Below are 20,590 nucleotides of genomic sequence, written 5' to 3' on the forward strand. Positions count from 1 at the left end.
AGTTCTGAACTAATACCACGTGTAAGAGTGCTTTGGATGAAAAAGTCAAATAAAGCCAAAAAGAGCAATTACGTCATGTAAAAATATTCAAGGCTTTTATTTTGAAATTTTTGTTAAGCTTCATTTTAAAGGGCCAAACTAATACCATGTGTAACATTGCTTTGGATGAAAAAGTCATATACGGCCAAAAAGAGCAATTACGTCATGTAAAATATTCAAGGCTTTTATTTTGAAATTTTCAGTATGCTTAATTTTAAAGTTCCAAACTAATCCCATGTGTAACAGTTACTGAGTTAAATCAGTTATATACAGGCCATAGCAGTTCTAAAGGCCAGTTCAGTCCTGATCTGTTTCAACTGAGGATAGATAGAACTACAATGATGCGTATTTGTAGTCCAAATCAGCAGCCAATAGCCTCTTGAGTTCCGTTGCTATGTTAAATAAGTTTCACACCAAGGTGTGAAGTGTTAGTGAAAGAGCCTGAGAGCCTCAGAAAATCTTGTCGCATCACTTTGCTCTGAAGCACCGTGACAGAAAACCGTACGGTCTAGATAAATTTCGAAAACATTTTACCGGAGCAGACAGGCGTATCAATGTCAGGACCGATTTTGATACTAATCGTGCGATATTTATGGGCGTGATGGCGATTTCAAAAATGATTTGGGTTGAAAAAGTTGTCTTGATCTCTCACTCTAATCAGCGAGAGAAGCCCTCTAACTTTAGGAAAAATGAGAAACTTTGGGTCGCTTAGAGGCAAATTGTGGACAAACCGTAACTGGTATCGACCAGCCGTCTTCACTTTCGAAGAGATCACAGACGTATCTACAAAATGAAATTTGAATGGCATTTCTAAGTGAATTTGTGACGACACAGAAAATCCTCAAAAATAGGGTATTTCCAGGATTTTTCCCATTGACTTATAATGGGGTTTTTTTCGCAGTTTTTTGCGAATTATGTCGCCACGTTAAGCCCAAATCCCACCAAAAATAATAGCTCCAATGGCGTGAATTTTCTGCACGTTTTGATACCTCATTTGTAGGTGTGCACCCAGCGGTATGAGCCGCATTAACGGTTACGGAAGAAAAATAAAGAATAAAGAGACACCTTGTTGGGTGTAGAGTAATAGGTTCCTGCCATTGCTTTGCATGGCAGGCCCCAACTAGAAAATTTCGGAAGAAATTTAGCCGGGGCCTGCCAAGGCGCGCCCGTAGGGCATGGGCCCGGCGTCGTCACGCCACAAATCGGCGTCGACGCTAAAGAACGCCGCGACGTAATCAGTGGCACGCGGAGAATCGCAAGAACGTTAAGTGAGGCGGACGTGCACCATTCAGTATTATAAAGTAAGTATATCAGCTAAAATCAGCAGAAACGCTAATGTTAGCGTCATTGCTTTCATCAGTATGTGGGAAATCACTAGGATATTTTCTGTAATTGATTTACTCCATTCAGTATACTAAACATTGCTAAAAAGTAAAATAAATAGCTAATAGCTTATTGAAGCTAAAATGCTAACGCTAATGAACCTTGCATTGAACTGCAGGAAGGCAGTTCATTAGCATTTACCTAATGATTGTCACAAATATAAATTTTCAATAACGCACAGACACAACATATCACAGTTTAAAAATATATATTGACCTTATGTAAAAGATTTCTACAAACTTTTTACAGGTAAAGTTTACAATGAACCAAAATTACAACATTTAAAGAATACCATAAATTTAAGAATGTAATGTCTCTGCAATAAAAAGAAATTGCTATCTTTTTTATTTTTAAACAACACCTCATATTGTTAAATAACTGATTTTATGTATTCAAGTTTTAAATATTACATTTGAGTTTGCATGGATGTAAAATTACTGCTCAGTTTAAAAATTACAGTATTTTTAAACTGAGCAGTTTAAAAATATGCTCAGTATTTTTAAACTGCTCAGCTAAACTTCGCTCTTTAGCTCGTTAGCTTGTCGATGTTTCAGTTTTATTCGCTGGGAAAATTATTCTTTGTCTGCTTTGAAGATAAGCAGACAAATAATAAAAAACAAGTTTTGATATTAACTCTCAACTTCATTCACAAAACTTTTTCGTTATTTATTACACAACGAACATGCATTTCACATAAGAACAAAACAATGAGGTGACGTTGCCTGTCCTTGAACACAACGCTGATCCCTCTTCACCTTGTCACCAACTCACACACATCCTCATTGTGTTGTGTTCTGTAAATAAACAAAACACAAGCAAAATCAATAGACTATATGCATATTCCAGTATACTGAGTTTTGGTTTTACATCCATTCTATTTAAATGTAGTTTGTTTGTGCTTACCAATGTTTTCTGGCCGGATGTCAGGCACCGTTTTCCCCTGGTCAGTTCGTCGATGTCTGGTTTTAGTTCTATTCTGTGGCAATCCGCAAAACGGCGTGTAGGTTTTCGTCAGTAATGCGCGATCTGTGCTTGGTCTTGTTTAAAGTCATTATTGAAAACATCTGTTCGCACAGATAGGTGCTTCCAAACGTGGACAAAACACGAGCTGCATGGAGTCGAAGCTGTGGCATCAAATCAGGGGGCAGTAGACGGTAAAAGTCCTCGATTGAAACATCACGGGACTTCGCTCTTTAGCTTGTTAGCTTGTCGATGTTTCAGTTTTATTCGCTGGGAAAATTAATAATCAGCTTGAGGTGACTCTGCTGCACTCTAGTGGCGAGAAGCCGTAATGTTGGTTGGTAAGAATCGGAAGGCATTATGGGATATGTAGTTTGTAGTCAATTCGTGCTCAAAACCTATTTTAAGTCAATCAATGGGGCTGTAAAACGGTGGTAGGGGGGAGAGGGCCACATAAAATGACGTAGCGGGCCACATGTGGCCCGCGGGCCTTGAGTTTGACACATGTGCAATAGAGGATCTATCTGCTGCTCATGCAAAACAGTCTATTTTAATCCCATGTGTAATAGTCATTGGGTTAAATCAGTTATATAATGCTGAAAACGCAAGTAGTTGATGTAAAAATATTCAAGGCTTTTATTGTGAAATTTTTGTTAAGCTTCATTTTAAAGTTCAAAACTAATCCCATGTGTAACAGTTACTGAGTTAAATCAGTTATATACAGCCCATAGCAGCAATTAGTTATAAAGGCCAGTTCAGTCCTGATCTGTTTCAACTGAGGATAGATAGAACTACAATGATGCGTATTTGTAGTCCAAATCAGCAGCCAATAGCCTCTTGAGCTCCGTTGCTATGTTAAATAAGTTTCACACCAAGGTGTGAAGTGTTAGTGAAAGAGCCTGAGAGCCTCAGAAAATCCTGTCGCATGACTTTGCTCTGAAGCACCGTGACAGAAAACCGTACGGTCTAGATAAATTTCGAAAACATTTTACCGGAGCAGACAGGCGTATCAATGTGAGGACCGATTTTGATACTAATCGTGCGATATTTGTGGGCGTGATGGCGATTTCAAAAATGATTTGGGTGGAAAAAGTTGTCTTGATCTCTCACTCTAATCAGCGAGAGAAGCACTCTAACTTTAGGAAAAATGAGAAACTTTGGGTCGCTTAGAGGCAAATTGTGGACAAACCGTAACTGGTATCGACAAGCCGTCTTCACTTTCGAAGAGATCACAGACGTATCTACAAAATGAAATTTGAATGGCATTTCTAGGTGAATTTGTGACGACACAGAAAATCCTCAAAAATAGGGTATTTCCAGGATTTTTCCCATTGACTTATAATGGGTTTTTTTTCGCAGTTTTTTGCGAATTATGTCGCCACGTTAAGCCCAAATCCCACCAAAAATAATAGCTCCAATGGCGTGAATTTTCTGCACGTTTTGATACCTCATTTGTAGGTGTGCACCCAGCGGTATGAGCCGCATTAACGGTTACGGAAGAAAAATAAAGAATTATAAAGAGACACTTTGTTGGGTGTAGAGTAATAGGTTCCTGCCATTGCTTTGCATGGCAGGCCCCAACTAGAAAATTTCGGAAGAAATTTAGCCGGGGCCTGCCAAGGCGCGCCCGTCGGGCTTGGGCCCGGCGTTGTCACGCCACAAATTGGCGTCGACGCTAAAGAACGCCGCGACGTAATCAGTGGCACGCGGAGAATCGCAAGAACGTTAAGTGAGGCGGACGTGCACCATTCAGTATTATAAAGTAAGTATATCAGCTAAAATCAGCAGAAACGCTAATGTTAGCGTCATTGCTTTCATCAGTATGTGGGAAATCACTAGGATATTTTCTGTAATTGATTTACTCCATTCAGTATACTAAACATTGCTAAAAAGTAAAATAAATAGCTAATAGCTTATTGAAGCTAAAATGCTAACGCTAATGAACCTTGCATTGAACTGTTTAGTAACAGTTCAATGCTCATAAGCTGCAGGAATGCAGTTCATTAGCATTTACCTAATGATTGTCACAAATATAAATTTTCAATAACGCACAGACACAACATATCACAGTTTAAAAATATATATTGACCTTATGTTAAAGATTTCTACAAACTTTTTACAGGTAAAGTTTACAATGAACCAAAATTACAACATTTAAAGAATACCATAAATTTAAGAATCTAATGTCTCTGCAATAAAAAGAAATTGCTATCTTTTTTATTTTTAAACAACACCTCATATTGTTAAATAACTGATTTTATGTATTCAAGTTTTAAATATTACATTTGAGTTTGCATGGATGTAAAATTACTGCTCAGTTTAAAAATTACAGTATTTTTAAACTGAGCAGTTTAAAAATATGCTCAGTATTTTTAAACTGCTCAGCTAAACTTCGCTCTTTAGCTCGTTAGCTTGTCGATGTTTCAGTTTTATTCGCTGGGAAAATTATTCTTTGTCTGCTTTGAAGATAAGCAGACAAATAATAAAAAACAAGTTTTGATATTAACTCTCAACTTCATTCACAAAACTTTTTCGTTATTTATTACACAACGAACATGCATTTCACATAAGAACAAAACAATGAGGTGACGCTTCCTGTCCTTGAACACAACGCTGATCCCTCTTCACCCTGTCACCAACTCACACACATCCTCATTGTGTTGTGTTCTGTAAATAAACACAAAACACAAGCAAAATCAATAAACTATATGCATATTCCAGTATACTGAGTTTTGGTTTTACATTCATTCTATTTAAATGTAGTTTGTTTGTGCTTACCAATGTTTTCTGGCCGGATGTCAGGCACCGTTTTCCCCTGGTCAGTTCGTCGATGTCTGGTTTTAGTTCTATTCTGTGGCAATCCGCAAAACTGCGTGTAGGTTTTCGTCAGTAATGCGCGATCTGTGCTTGGTCTTGTTTAAAGTCATTATTGAAAACATCTCTTCGCACAGATAGGTGCTTCCAAACGTGGACAAAACACGAGCTGCATGGAGTCGAAGCTGCGGCATCAAATCAGGGGCAGTAGACGGTAAAAGTAAAAGTCCTCGATTGAAACATCACGGGACTTCGCTCTTTAGCTTCTTAGCTTGTCGATGTTTCAGTTTTATTCGCTGGGAAAATTAATAATCAGCTTGAGGTGACTCTGCTGCACTCTAGTGGCGAGAAGCCGTAATGTTGGTTGGTAAGAATCGGAAGGCATTATGGGATATGTAGTTTGTAGTCAATTCGTGCTCAAAACCTATTTTAAGTCAATCAATGGGGCTGTAAAACGGTGGTAGGGGGGAGAGGGCCACATAAAATGACGTAGCGGGCCACATGTGGCCCGCGGGCCTTGAGTTTGACACATGTGCAATAGAGGATCTATCTGCTGCTCATGCAAAACAGTCTATTTTAATCCCAATGCTTTGAAGATAAGCAGACAAATAATAAAAAACAAGTTTTGATATTAACTCTCAACTTCATTCACAAAACTTTTTCGTTATTTATTACACAACGAACATGCATTTCACATAAGAACAAAACAATGAGGTGACGCTTCCTGTCCTTGAACACAACGCTGATCCCTCTTCACCCTGTCACCAACTCACACACATCCTCATTGTGTTGTGTTCTGTAAATAAACACAAAACACAAGCAAAATCAATAAATTATATGCATATTCCAGTATACTGAGTTTTGGTTTTACATTCATTCTATTTAAATGTAGTTTGTTTGTGCTTACCAATGTTTTCTGGCCGGATGTCAGGCACCGTTTTCCCCTGGTCAGTTCGTCGATGTCTGGTTTTAGTTCTATTCTGTGGCAATCCGCAAAACTGCGTGTAGGTTTTCGTCAGTAATGCGCGATCTGTGCTTGGTCTTGTTTAAAGTCATTATTGAAAACATCTCTTCGCACAGATAGGTGCTTCCAAACGTGGACAAAACACGAGCTGCATGGAGTCGAAGCTGCGGCATCAAATCAGGGGCAGTAGACGGTAAAAGTAAAAGTCCTCGATTGAAACATCACGGGACTTCGCTCTTTAGCTTCTTAGCTTGTCGATGTTTCAGTTTTATTCGCTGGGAAAATTAATAATCAGCTTGAGGTGACTCTGCTGCACTCTAGTGGCGAGAAGCCGTAATGTTGGTTGGTAAGAATCGGAAGGCATTATGGGATATGTAGTTTGTAGTCAATTCGTGCTCAAAACCTATTTTAAGTCAATCAATGGGGCTGTAAAACGGTGGTAGGGGGGAGAGGGCCACATAAAATGACGTAGCGGGCCACATGTGGCCCGCGGGCCTTGAGTTTGACACATGTGCAATAGAGGATCTATCTGCTGCTCATGCAAAACAGTCTATTTTAATCCCATGTGTAATAGTCATTGGGTTAAATCAGTTATATAATGCTGAAAACGCAAGTAGTTGATGTAAAAATATTCAAGGCTTTTATTTTGAAATTTTTGTTAAGCTTAATTTCAAAGGGCCAAACAAAAGGCCAAACTAATCCCATGTCTAATATTCATTTGGTTAAATCAGTTATATAATGCTCAAAACAGCAAATACCTGATGTAAAAATTGTCAACGCTTTTATTTTGACATTTTCAGTATGCTTCATTTCAAAGGGCCAAACTAATCCCATGAATAACAGTCATTGGATAAAATCAGTTATATAATGCTCAAAACACAAGTAGTTGATGTAAAAATATTCAAGGCTTTTATTTTGAAATTTTTGTTAAGCTTCATTTCAAAGGGCCAAACTAATACCATGTGTAACAGTGCTTTCAATGAAAAAGTCAAATAAAGCCAAAAAGAGCAATTACATGATGTAAAAATATTCAAGACTTTTATTTTGAAATTTTCAGTATGCTTAATTTTAAAGTTCCGAACGAATCCCATGTGTAACAGTGCTTTGCATGAAAATTCATATAAAGCCAAAAAGTGCAATTACCTGATGTAAAAATATTCAAGGCTTTTATTTTGAAATTATTATTATGCTCCATTTTAAAGTTCCGAACTAATCACATGTGTAACAGTGCTTTGGATGAAAAAGTCAAATAAAGCCAAAAAGAGCAATTACCTGATGTAAAAATATTCAAGGCTTTTATTTTGAAATTTTCATCAAGCTTAATTTTAAATTGCCACACTAATCCCATGTGTAACAATTGCTGGGTTAAATCAGTTATATAAAGCTCAAAAGAGCAATTTTCTGATGTAAAAATATTCAAGGCTTTTATTTTGAAATTTTTGTTAAGCTTCATTTCAAAGGGCCAAACTAATACCATGTGTAACAGTGCTTTGGATGAAAAAGTCAAATAAAGCCAAAAAGAGCAATTACATGATGTAAAAATATTCAAGGCTTTTATTGTGAAATTTTTGTTAAGCTTCATTTTAAAGTTCAAAACTAATCCCATGTGTAACAGTTACTGAGTTAAATCAGTTATATACAGCCCATAGCAGCACGTAGTTCTAAAGGCCAGTTCTCAGTCCTGATCTGTTTCAACTGAGGATAGATAGAACTACAATGATGCGTATTTGTAGTCCAAACCAGCAGCCAATAGCCTCTTGAGATCCGTTGCTATGTTAAATAAGTTTCACACCAAGGTGTGAAGTGTTAGTGAAACAGCCTGAGAGCCTCAGAAATTCCTGTCGCATGACTTTGCTCTGAAGCACCGTGACAGAAAACCGTACGGTCTAGATAAATTTCGAAAACATTTTACCGGAGCAGACAGGCGTATCAATGTGAGGACCGATTTTGATACTAATCGTGCGATATTTGTGGCCGTGATGGCGATTTCAAAAATGATTAGGGCTGAAAAAGTTGTCTTCATCTCTCACTCTAAGCAGCCAGAGACGCACTCTAATTTGAGCAAAAATGAGAAACTTTGGGTCGCTTAGAGACAAATTGTGGACAAACCGTAACTGGTATCGACGAGCCGTCTTCACTTTCGAAGAGATCACAGACGTATCTACAAAATGAAATTTGAATGGCATTTCTAGGTGAATTTGTGACGACACAGAAAATCCTCAAAAATAGGGTATTTCTAGGATTTTTCCCATTGACTTATAATGGGGTTTTTTTCGTAGTTTTTTGCGAATTATGTCGCCACGTTAAGCCCAAATCCCACCACAAATAATAGCTCCAATGGCGTGAATTTTCTGCACGTTTTGATACCTCATTTGTAGGTGTGCACCCAGCGGTATGAGCCGCATTAACGGTTACGGAAGAAAAATAAAGAATTATAACTAGAAAATTTCGGAAGAAATTTAGACGGGGCCTGCCAAGGCGCGCCCGTGGGGTTCGGGCCCGGCGTCGTCACGCCACAAATCGACGTCGACGCCAAAGAACGCCGCAACGTAACCAGTGGCACGCGGAGAACCGCAAGAACGTTAAGCGAGGCGGACGTGCACCATTCGGTACGATTTAAAATGTTGTCAAGGCTTTTATTTTGGAAGTTTCAGTATGCTTCATTTCAAAGGGCCAAACTAATCCCATGCGTAATAGTCCTTGGGTTAAAATAGTTATATAATGCTCAAAACACAAGTAGCTGATGTAAAAATATTCAAGGCTTTTATTTTGGAATTTTCAGTATGCTTCATTTCAAAAGGGCCAAACTAATACCACGTGTAACAGTGCTTTGGATGAAAAAGTCAAATAAAGCCAAAAAGAGCAATTACCTGATGTAAAAATATTCAAGGCTTTTATTTTGAAATTATTATTATGCTCCATTTCAAAGTTCCGAACTAATCCCATGTGTAACAGTGCTTTGGATGAAAAAGTCATATACGGCCAAAAAGAGCAATTACATGATGTAAAAATATTCAAGGCTTTTATTTTGAAATTTTCAGTATGCTTCATTTCAGAGGGCCAAACTATTCCATTGTGTAACAGTGCTTTGGATAAAAAAGTCACATAAAGCCAAAAACAGCAATTACCTGATGTAACAACATTCAAGGCTTTTATTTTGAAATTATTATTATGCTCCATTTTAAAGTTCCGAACTAATCCCATGTGTAACATTGCTTTGGATGAAAAAGTCATACAAAGCCAAAAACAGCAATTGCATGATGTAAAAATATTCAAGGCTTTTATTTTGAAATTATTATTATGCTCCATTTTAAAGTTCCGAACCAATACCATGTGTAACAGTGCTTTGGATGAAAAAGTCACATAAAGCCAAAAACAGCAATTACCTGATGTAACAACATTGAAGGCTTTTATTTTGAAATTATTATTATGCTCCATTTTAAAGTTCCGAACTAATCCCATGTGTAACATTGCTTTGGATGAAAAAGTCATACAAAGCCAAAAACAGCAATTGCATGATGTAAAAATATTCAAGGCTTTTATTTTGAAATTATTATGCTCCATTTTAAAGTTCCGAACTAATACCATGTGTAACAGTGCTTTGGATGAAAAAGTCACATAAAGCCAAAAACAGCAATTACCTGATGTAACAACATTGAAGGCTTTTATTTTGAAATTATTATTATGCTCCATTTTAAAGTTCCGAACTAATCCCATGTGTAACATTGCTTTGGATGAAAAAGTCATATACGGCCAAAAAGAGCAATTACATGATGTAAAAATATTCAAGGCTTTTATTTTGAAATTATTATTATGCTCCATTTTAAAGTTCCAAAGTAATCCCATGTGTAACAGTGCTTTGAATGGAAAAGTCAAATAAAGCCAAAAAGAGCAATTACGTCATGTAAAAATATTCAGGGCTTTTATTTTGAAATTTTCAATATGCTTAATTTTAAAGTTCCAAACTAATCCCATGTGTAACAGTTACTGAGTTAAATCAGTTATATACAGCCCATAGCAGCAGGTAGTTCTAAAGGCCAGTTCTCAGTCCTGATCTGTTTCAACTGAGGATAGATAGAACTACAATGATGCGTATCTGTAGTCCAAATCAGCAGCCAATAGCCTCTTGAGTTCCGTTGCTATGGCAAATAATGGTCTCAGCAGGTGTGAGCTGTGAGTCATACATGCTCAAACACACAATTGTGTGTTTGAGCAAACACGTTTTACTGACAAAAAAGCATTGGAAACAAATCCTTCTTGTTCGGGAACCGTAATACATATTCGAAAAGCGTTTCGAGCGTATGACAGTTCAATGTGTCTTCTGCGATAGTCCCGAGATTCATATCTGTACCTCACTCAGAGCATTTACAGTGATGAGAGAAAGAAATGTTGTGCCCAGATCTGATCCGAGGTCGGCTGTCACTCTAATTTGAGCAAAAATGAGAAACTTTGGGTCGCTTAGAGGCAAATTGTGGACAAACCATAACTGGTATCGACGAGCCGTCTTCACTTTCGAAGAGATCACAGACGTATCTACAAAATGAAATTTGAATGGCATTTCTAGGTGAATTTGTGACGACACAGCAAATCCTCAAAAATAGGGTATTTCTAGGATTTTTCCCATTGAGTTATAATGGGGTTTTTTTCGTAGTTTTTTGCGAATTATGTCGCCACGTTTACCCCAAATCCCACCACAAGTAATAGCTCCAATGGCGTGAATTTTCTGCACGTTTTGATACCTCATTTGTAGGTGTGCACCCAGCGGTATGAGCCGCATTAACGGTTACGGAAGAAAAATAAAGAAGTATAATAATAAAGAGACGCTTGTTGGGTGTAGAGTAATAGGTTCCTGCCATTGCTTTGCATGGCAGGCCCCAATGGCCCCAATAATAATAATACTTAAAGAGACGCTTCTCTCCGACAATAGTAATAGGTTCCTGCCATTGCTTTGCATGGCAGGCCCCAATAAAGAAACACTTTCTCCGACAATAGCAATAGGTTCCTGCCATTGCTTTGCATGGCAGGCCCCAATTAGCATCCCTGTAGATGAGCAGGGGGGAGGAGAGCCAAACTCACTACATCAACTTTCACGCTGATTGTCCTTGGAACAGGATAGTAATGGCCTTATTTACATAACAAAGGCGCCTCTTCACACCCTCTCTTGGAGGGCCAAACTGGCCCCTCTCTGGTACCTGGACGAAGAGTCCCATTTTGGGAATCTTTGGTAGTCCTAGTGCTAGAGGGATCTGTGCCATTCTAGATGGACTATCTAGAATGGGATAAAGTAGACCACCATCTACATACCTCTGGAGGCTAAACAAGTTTTGTGACGTACACTTTTTGGTAAACAGACAAGAGCCGCATTTAACAAAATCTTGTCAGTGTTTTAGCCTTGCTCCGTTTTTTCTGCTGTCGTCGTTTACGTTGCTGACATCGTCTCTGTCTTGTATTGCATGTCTGATTGGATTTCCAGAAACTCTATAGATGCAGACTTTTTCAGAAAAACTGAAAAAAAATTTTTTTTAAATATTTTCCGAAGAAGTGTAGTCTGCCAATAATACTGCAAGTCATAGCTGGTTGGAGTCACAAGCAGTTCTCCGGGAATCTCCTGATTTCATTTATTCCATGTTGATAAATTGTTAGATATTTTTTTTGTTTGTTTCGCTCAATAAATTGCCAACTCCTGCATAAATATCTACAGCTATTTTCTCTAGAACAATCAAAAAATGCCATGATGCCGAGGTTAAAACCAGCTAAATTACTTCTGCATTTACTCACTTGGTGGAAAGAGAAGAGTCTGAAGTGGAGAGCCATCCAGAGGCCCCATGGTTTATTGATCCTCCGCCCCCTCCACCCAAACTGAGTGGAGAAAATTGGACTGTTTTCTCCTGCAGTGATTGACACCTGCCTTCTGCCGGCAGTGTTGTCAAACTTGCAGTGACATTTTCAACCCACTAAAATTATCTTTTTTTTTTTCCTTTTCTTTTCAGTTGACTGCTGCGTTCCTTAAAATGACACGAGTCTCTTAGTGCGTACATCTGAGATGACAAGTGACAAGTGTTAAGCTAAACAACCTACAACTCTGTCAAAAAACAGGAGGGGAGAGCGAGAAGATGACAAATGGTTCTTGTGTCAGCTTTCACAACGACTGCAACAAAGGCACAAGCCAGCTGAAGCATGAACAAAACCTTTGTGATTTAATATATTCTGTTGGTGCTGCAGACTGAGGGCAGATGCTGTAAAAGGTTTGTTTAAAGAGTTGTTCTCTTTTTGGTGAGTCATGGACTTCCAGAAATGGCGCATGCAGCGCATCAGGACTAAACGATGTGTTCGAAGCGTTATCAGCTCGGTCACAATAACAGATTTTACTGGACAATAAATTGTTCCAGAAGTTATTGCATTAAACAATAATACTGCTGTTTTGAGACCATTTTCAAATGATAGAATGGTAATAACGGTATAATGATGCAAGAAAACATTTGCAAAGCTCAATAAACCTTCAATTCTGTTGAACATTTAACACTGGAACTGGAAGACATTTTAAATATCCAAAATAACTAAAACAGCAGAAATGACAACTCAAATGAATTATGAAGTTTCTGTAAAAAGACCAAGGCACCAGACTGAAGACTTTTATCATCCAATGTTTGGTAGAAAGAAAGGAAAGAGAAAAACAATAAATCATGCTTGTTTCAATTTATTGTGCGATTAATTGATTTATTGCAACAGGCCTACATGTTGTCTTGCAGATGTTGTCTTGGTAACTTCATGACCTGCTGCTTACAGTTGAACTGTGATCTGGGTTAAGGGTCAAGTGGGGATTTTATAAATGAGCAAACATGTTGCAGGTGAAGAAGTAATTACTCATTTAAAATATACTCTGTTTTTCTCAATAGGCTTCTGTTAAATGATCCGGTTGGAAAAATTATTTTCTACTTTGTAATATTAAACTTTGTCATTTAAAAAAAAGAAGAATCTGAACCACATATGCAATAAATTAAGTCCAAGTCTATTGAGTATTCTTTGTGCTAAAAGAAGTAAAAGCATTCATACTGTGAACAAAACATTAGATATTAGCTATAAAACACTTCTGATATTTTATGAACAGTGGGTTTGGTTAATAAAAAAAAGAAGACCTTGATGACCTTTTGCTGGTGGTTAGAAGACCTCCAGCAACTCTGAACCTAAAGAACTCAGACTTGAAGAGATGGAATGTTTGAAAATGTTTTTTTTCTTGTAAAACAACGCGTTGCATGTTTTTGTTTACACCTGGAAATTTTACGTATGCACACAACGCTGGAGGGAAAAAAGACTGAGATGAAAAGTCACTGGAAACTTAGTGGTAAACGCCACAGTGACGGTAAAATACCGCAGGAAAACTGTTGAAGAACAACTCAAAATCACTTGTTTTCTTTTTTTTTCTCTCTTTACGTGTCGCCTATGCTACACACAGAATTCTGCAGCACACCTATATGTTAAGGTTGTCAAAGTCAAGCTAGCATAACTGACCTACTTCTCTCTCCTTTGCTATTTTGTTTTTAATTTATCTAGTTGTCATAGTGTTGACAATTAGTAGTAAAGCACTGTGTCCATCTTTCTTTGATATCACTCACATATTTAAGATTTAGCATGCTATGTTGACAACTGAACAGCTTAAAGCAATGGTAGCGATGGTAGTCATGGTCAGCTCGCAGCAGGGAGCTGACCATGAGCTGGGGGCGGGATCTCGCATTCATGACGTCACACTGCAACATGTTTATAAAGGTTTTAAAAAAATGATAAAACAAGTTGCAAAACCCTTGGATTGAAATGTTAGAAGTGGAAGCAAAATGCTGAATTGGCAAGTAAAATACCTAAAACTGGGAGTAGGAAGATCAAATTATGACTTGGTGAGAACTCAGTGCTGATGAATAATTTCACAGCTGACATCTTCCATTTAAAAAATTTAATATAGAAACAATAAACATCATTATTGAAAATGAACACTGCTGCTGTGAGGTTTTCATTGATTAAACAGATGTTTTACAGCAGTCTTCAGATTGATATTTCCTTTTATTTTTGTTAAAAGCTTAAAAGACTCCTTGTTGGAATTTTTCTCATTAAAAAAATATATTTTGCAGAGGTCAGCAATTTATTGATCAGAAGATTAGCCAAGGCAATATGGGGGATTAGGCTCATAGAGCGTTGTAGTAACATTATGGAAATGTTATGCGGTTGGATCTTAATGTGAGTTGATGCAGTTTGAGTGAATTAATGTATCTGTTACAGAAATATAAACGGGCTTGTTCAGTTTCTTGTTTATGTCTCAGCTGACAGTTTGCTCCTTGACAAATCTAAGTCCACCTGAAGTCTGAATAATTGTAATTAATGTTTTCATTTTTGCCAATATGTTTCTTCTGACTTGAGAAGTATTGACGTCTTGAAGCGGCTGCGTCAGAACTCTGGGTTTAATCTTATAGAGAATTTGTGGAGGGAGCTAAAAATATAGTGATAAAGTAACTAGTGACTGAAAACATGCAAAAAGTGATTAAGTGATTCTAAAATTGATTTGATGGGTGTAATAAAAACATTTCTAATCATTTAAAATATAAAGCTACCAATGGTACACATAATTTTAGCCATAGCTTTCCCTGTCTGTCAATCTTCTTTCAAGGAAAACTCTTCTTGCTACTGCTTTCAAGGCTCTGATATATTACTTTTCTGACATAAAAAAAATACTTTTGCTATACTCAACTCTCACAAGCTGTCCGAGTTATGTATGCACCAGGGTTATGTATTTATATTCCTACTGTTCACAAAATCTGTGTGGTCCTTGCAAAAACAACACAGGCTTTGGAAACTAAGAGCTTCTTTATGAAATACATTGGTGGCCATCGTTAAATATCATTATTTTTACATGATGAATAAAAACAGGGTAGAACCAGTGTCCTCATCGGTGCAGCATACAAACACGCAACTTCATATGACTATCAAAGCATTCACACCAACCCTGTTTAGTTTCTTTAATCCAACTCCAGTCTGGTAGCCTAAAGTCCAGTGAGGTGTGGATGAATAATGACCTCTGATGTGAACTCTGGTCCACCTACAAACCTTGGTCTTGGTTTGGCTGAATTTTGGTCACCAACAGATATGATTCTGTCACATTTCAGTTTTTTTTTTTTTTTTTTTGTTAGATTAAAACACTTAGCTATAAAGAAGTAAACACCTAACCTTTTAATGGGAGATTATATGCCTCTTGGTATGAAGTTCCATATGGTAGGTTGAGTTTGTCTGACAGCAACCTTTCAATGTTATAAAAAAAATAAAGTTACTTAGAAACTCATTAAAATGTACTTTAATATCTAAAAGACTGTAGTGAAGTCAAATTATGAATCAGCTAGAAGAAGAACCAAGCTGAACTGAAGATCTTCTACGTCCTCAAGCTAGGCTTACTGTGTCAGGTCTTCATCCTGATGTTCACTCACTAATTAGACAGCATTCAGCTGTGGAGAGGAGACATAACATTACTGCATCAGACGCAGTTCAGACAGCAGCGCTGTACAGAGAATGGGAAGATTTGTGGAGAATCGCCATAAGTAGGTGCAAAAGTGAAAATATTTACTTCATGATAGTGAAAGAGCTCTGTGCAGGAGGCGGTAATGAGGCAGGAACAGCGACAGGGCAGCAAAATATCTGCTGACTGCTAACATGAACATTTGGGAAACGCGTGTGACTTAGTCTGAAAACCTGTTCACTAGTGACAGTATCCAAACGGTACATAGTGAGATAAACCAACAACATTGCTCAGACAGAAAAAAAAAAACAAAGAAAAACTGCAATGGATTAAACCCTACTGCGCGGTGTAGCAGTGGGTAGCACTGCTGCTTTACACCAAACAGGTCCTTGGTTTGAATCTTTTTCCCCAGTTTACTATTAAGCAAATTTTTCATTTCTCAACATGAAATAGACCCATTTTTTACTTTAAATCAAGTTGAATTTCTTACAAGAATATACAGCGAGGTATATTTATGAAACAACAAAGGTTATTAAATAATAGTCTATTCAGATATTGTGGAGTGTTAAAATGCAGGATTTTTTTAGCAACATACTTTTGGGAAAGGTATCATTAAACATTAATTAGTCTTTGTACAACAATTTCCTATTCATATGCCCGTTCCACAATACAACTCCATAACTGTTGATTATGGACAGCAAATCCATCCATCCATACTAGCTTAGAGAATGCATATTAGCATCCATCTGGAAATGAAGGAAATTGGCTTGGCTATGAAATCTCAACCGTTGTGAACAGGATCCATGTGGCTCATAGAGTCCAGTACACTAGACTAGAGTATGCAGGAGCCTGCATGCTGAAAGATCTCACTTATTTATGTTTTTAAGACCAAGAAATGCTTTATGTACCTGTGTACATAAAATTATTCAAACTTGTTGGAAGGATTTTGTGATGTGACTAATGCTAACCTCTTCTTACAACAAGCAGTAAACCAGACTGAAATTATGATCCTGCTAAGCATGAAAATGAAGGAAAACCCACAATGACTAAGCATGTCTGTAATGAGATCCAATTGAAAAATACACTCACTGCCTGCCTCATTAGATACACCTGTTCAATTGCTTGTTAACACAAGACAGCGACTCAGCCGACCACATGGCAGCGACTCAGTGTGATTGGTGAAGACAATACGCAGATGTTCAAAATGAGCATCTGAATGTAGGAAAAGGGGTTAAAGAGAAAAGAGTTAAGAACCTCGCCGGCGGTGTGAGGGACACTCATGTGGATATCAGAGGATAATGGACAAGCTGGTTGTTCAGATAACAGCTAATTACAGACCAGATATGCACAATAACATCTCTGAGAGCTCAACACGTTTAGGCTTGAGGCAACAGAAGACCAGGGAGCTGTGGTTTATAGTTGTCAGCTAACAACTAGAAACTGAGGCTAGAATCAACAGTATTGATCAGTATTGATCAATAGCAGAAGTGACAAAAGAATCATGTGGAACAGAATTCTGGTGATCTTTGTTGTAAAGGGGCAGCTAAAAAAAAGTAACTTTTTTTTAGCTTTACATGTTATGTCATTCCCTCAGCAAAAACATATCTGGAGTGTTGCCTTGATTCTTTCATGCATGTTTGAGAAATCCTTTAATCTCCATGGCAACCAGTCAGCTGTGCAAAACGCCTGGGTGGACCTAGCCCCGCCTTCAAAGCTCCTCCTCAGAGCTGCGGTTTCCAAGCTTCTGAGCTTCAGCCTCACAGGGCAGCCCTCCTCACACAGCCTCACTCTGCTCCTTCAGACTAGCCAGCAGCAATTAGCAAACACCTGGTGGAATCGCTGAGCTCATTATAGGAGATACATATGTCAGAGCAGGGCTGGTAAAAACAATAAAGGGTTAATAGAGGAGCCATGTTGTGATGACTTCCTGTAGGCAGAGTTTCAGAAAAAGCAGGAGTTTTTAAAGAGAGAGAGGCCCAATTTCAAGGCTGTAATTCACAAAGTAAAATTTGTTTTAAGTCATACTTGATAGCATTTTTATAACAACTGAAGGTAACATAGTTACTTTATCTATGAAATCACACATAATGTCGCTCCTTTAAAACGTGCTTGAATAATCTGAAGAAATCTGTAAGGGTGAATACTTTTTTCCACACTGAAGTGTGTTTAAAAGTAACTTTATGCTTTATTACTTTGATTAAAACAATGTTCTCTTTATCTGCAACTTGTTGATGCTTCCAGCTAATGAAAGCATTTGCTACCCTCTTAGCCGGTCTCTCTCCTCAGCCTAACCTTCACCTCAGATCCAGTTCATCACCAGCTAATTACAGAACCGTAGTGGAACATTCCCAGTAAGCACCAGCCACTAGTGAACCATAAGCATTCCTCATGGTGCTTATTAAGGGATTTGAATCCCATCCTGAAATAGCTCAGCTCCTTCCCTCTGCCTCTCCCCCACCACCAAACACTTGCTTGTAATTCTATTCGTCTCTTGATTGCAAAAGCTGCAGCTCATTCTGATGCATCTTCCACACACCATTAAAGACCGAACTCGTACTGTAATCACTACACTGGAGGAAGTAACTGCATCCTGATGTTAATCACTGAAGCTTAACGTTCTGGATCATAACTGCCCGTCAAGCTTCTTTCAAAAAGAAAGGCAGAAAAAAGAGAAAGAAACGCTGGGTTCAGCTAATGAGAGCCCTTCGTTGCCTCATTTTTCATTTGCAAGCACAAAGGAAACACTCAGCAGTCAGGTCTAGCAGTAATAACATCATCTGGGGTGTAAATCAGATTTCTCCTCACGTTATTATGTCTTGACCAACTGAATCTCAGGGTTTGAATCGCTCCTGATAGATGGCTGCCTGGACTTTTTTTCTTGATTTTTTGTTTTTTGTAAACTAAGTTATCCTCAAATGGCACTAAAATGCCAGTGGTGTTGAACAAACAGAATTTCTGGGTGTTTCTGTTGATGACTTGTCAAGCAACTGGTTCTTTGTTTATTCATTTAAATGATAAAACCATCCATTAATGTGCGGCGATGCTTTCAGAAGTCGGGGCTATCTGAGCTCACCCGTGCGTATTGTGATAAATCACAGCAAAAAGTCGAGTCAAAAACGCTACTGTGACCACTGAGTATTAATCACAGCAGGACAGACTATTAATCGTCCTCCATCCATCTTTTGATGGCATTGTTAGAGGGTCTAAACAAACAATGGCCCGTTACTAGCTCTTATCAGAAGGGTTTGGTGTGTTGTGTGACTTACTCTTATGTAGTCTCAAGTGGAGTGTAGCTAGAAAACAGATTTGCTTTCATTTTTGCGGTGGATTAAGATCCTTCACCATCCATCACTCGCTGTTTCAGGCCTGATTGTAACTGATGCCATGGACTCTGTGTGTCGTTGCAGCATCCCCAACTGTGCCTCCGCTTCACTCAGAGCATTTCAAACCCTGCCATGAGAAGGACTTGGCCTACTGCCTCAATGGTGGAGAATGCTTTGTCATCGAGACACTCAGTGGCCCCCACAAGCACTGCAAGTAAGTAACCACCTGATTTAAAGCCTCTGTTATTTTAAGGTTCACACACTGATTACTCCACACTTCTGTTTGTCTTTGCCACAATTTTGGGGAGGCGGATGGTAATTTAGAGAGCTACCGCCTTTTCATTAGTTTCCCTGAATGTTGCTTCCTTGTGGAGTTTCAGTGAATCTTACTCTTACTTCTGTTAAGGTCGGCCATAACATTGTATATAAACACAAAAGCTTTAGCAAAATACCACAATCTAAGAATCATGGGCTTTACCCTAAAAGTACAACAAATATTCATAGCATAATCAATTTTTTTACATAAAAGCAATTAGTATTCTTACTCTTACAGATTTTTTTTTCTTTTACAGTTATCTTAAAAATAAATATAGATTTTCCATGTTCTAAACATGTTGTGACATGTCAGCTTCAACGCTTTATTTTTGCCCTGGGAAATAATGAAGACTAACTGAATTTATCTTTCTAAGGGGAAAGGGCTAGCCTACTGTAACATTAATAATAATAATTATAACCTTTAATTAGGCAGATAAAAAGATCAACCTTGTTGAGATCTGCAACCTCTTTTCAAGAGGGATCTGGCAAGATGGCAGCACTGTTTACAAGTATCAACATTTATATTTAACCAGATACATTCGTTTAGTTTATCAAACACTTTTGTGAATTTGGACCAGAAATGGTGTAAAAACCTAGCATACTGTGGAAGCATTAACTGGCCCACGCCTACTTGGGTAGTTTTGGGAAAAATATTGCTTGGGTTATCCATTCTTATTATGAAAGGGCTAATAAACACAGGAGGAATATTTTCATCAGTTTTTACAATGCATGACAACAAGTAATGTTTTCTCAGACCTTCATAATTTTTGACTCTACATTATCATTCCTGAGCTTAGCAAAGTGCCAATGAATTTTCTAACAAAAAAAGACTTTGATTAGGAAGTTTGTATAAACATGTTTGTTGAGTAATTAATATCATTCATTAGTTAACTCTTGGCATCTTCACTTTATTTCTAGCTAACAGCTAGAAACTTAGTAAACTAATGAATGAGTTAGCAAACTACTGAGTGACACCAGGTCAGACCAGACTTCAGTAATATTGAAACAACAAGGTGCTTTACAATTATCTTACTATTTATTAGGTACTTACTGTAATTGAACAAGTTTCAGGTCCCACAGTTTTTAAAAAGAAAGAGTCCATATTTTCTTTAGCTTTGCAACAAACCACCATGTTATTTAACTTTAACAGTTAGCTGAATGTTTGTCCTAACAGACTTATTATTAAAACACATGAACAAGATGAAGTCCTGCCTTTCATATCCCTATTCTGTAATAAAACCTCACCACAGTACAATTAGCTACATAAGCTAATGACAAACAGGAAAAACAATTTAGGAA

General features: G+C 37.8%; 1 protein-coding gene across 3 annotated transcripts in view; it reads left to right on the forward strand.

The window, feature by feature from the left end:
• nrg3a (neuregulin 3a) overlaps positions 1 to 20,590 on the forward strand; it is a 519,285-nt gene that overhangs the window by 337,226 nt on the left and 161,469 nt on the right. For all 3 annotated transcript variants that reach the window (XM_032553044.1, XM_032553045.1, XM_032553046.1), the window contains one exon: positions 19,061 to 19,190. In XM_032553044.1, the coding sequence (XP_032408935.1) occupies positions 19,061 to 19,190 (130 nt within the window). The remainder of the gene's footprint in view (positions 1 to 19,060; positions 19,191 to 20,590) is intronic.

This window comes from Xiphophorus hellerii, chromosome 22, assembly GCF_003331165.1.
Source record: "Xiphophorus hellerii strain 12219 chromosome 22, Xiphophorus_hellerii-4.1, whole genome shotgun sequence".
NCBI lineage: Eukaryota > Metazoa > Chordata > Actinopteri > Cyprinodontiformes > Poeciliidae > Xiphophorus > Xiphophorus hellerii.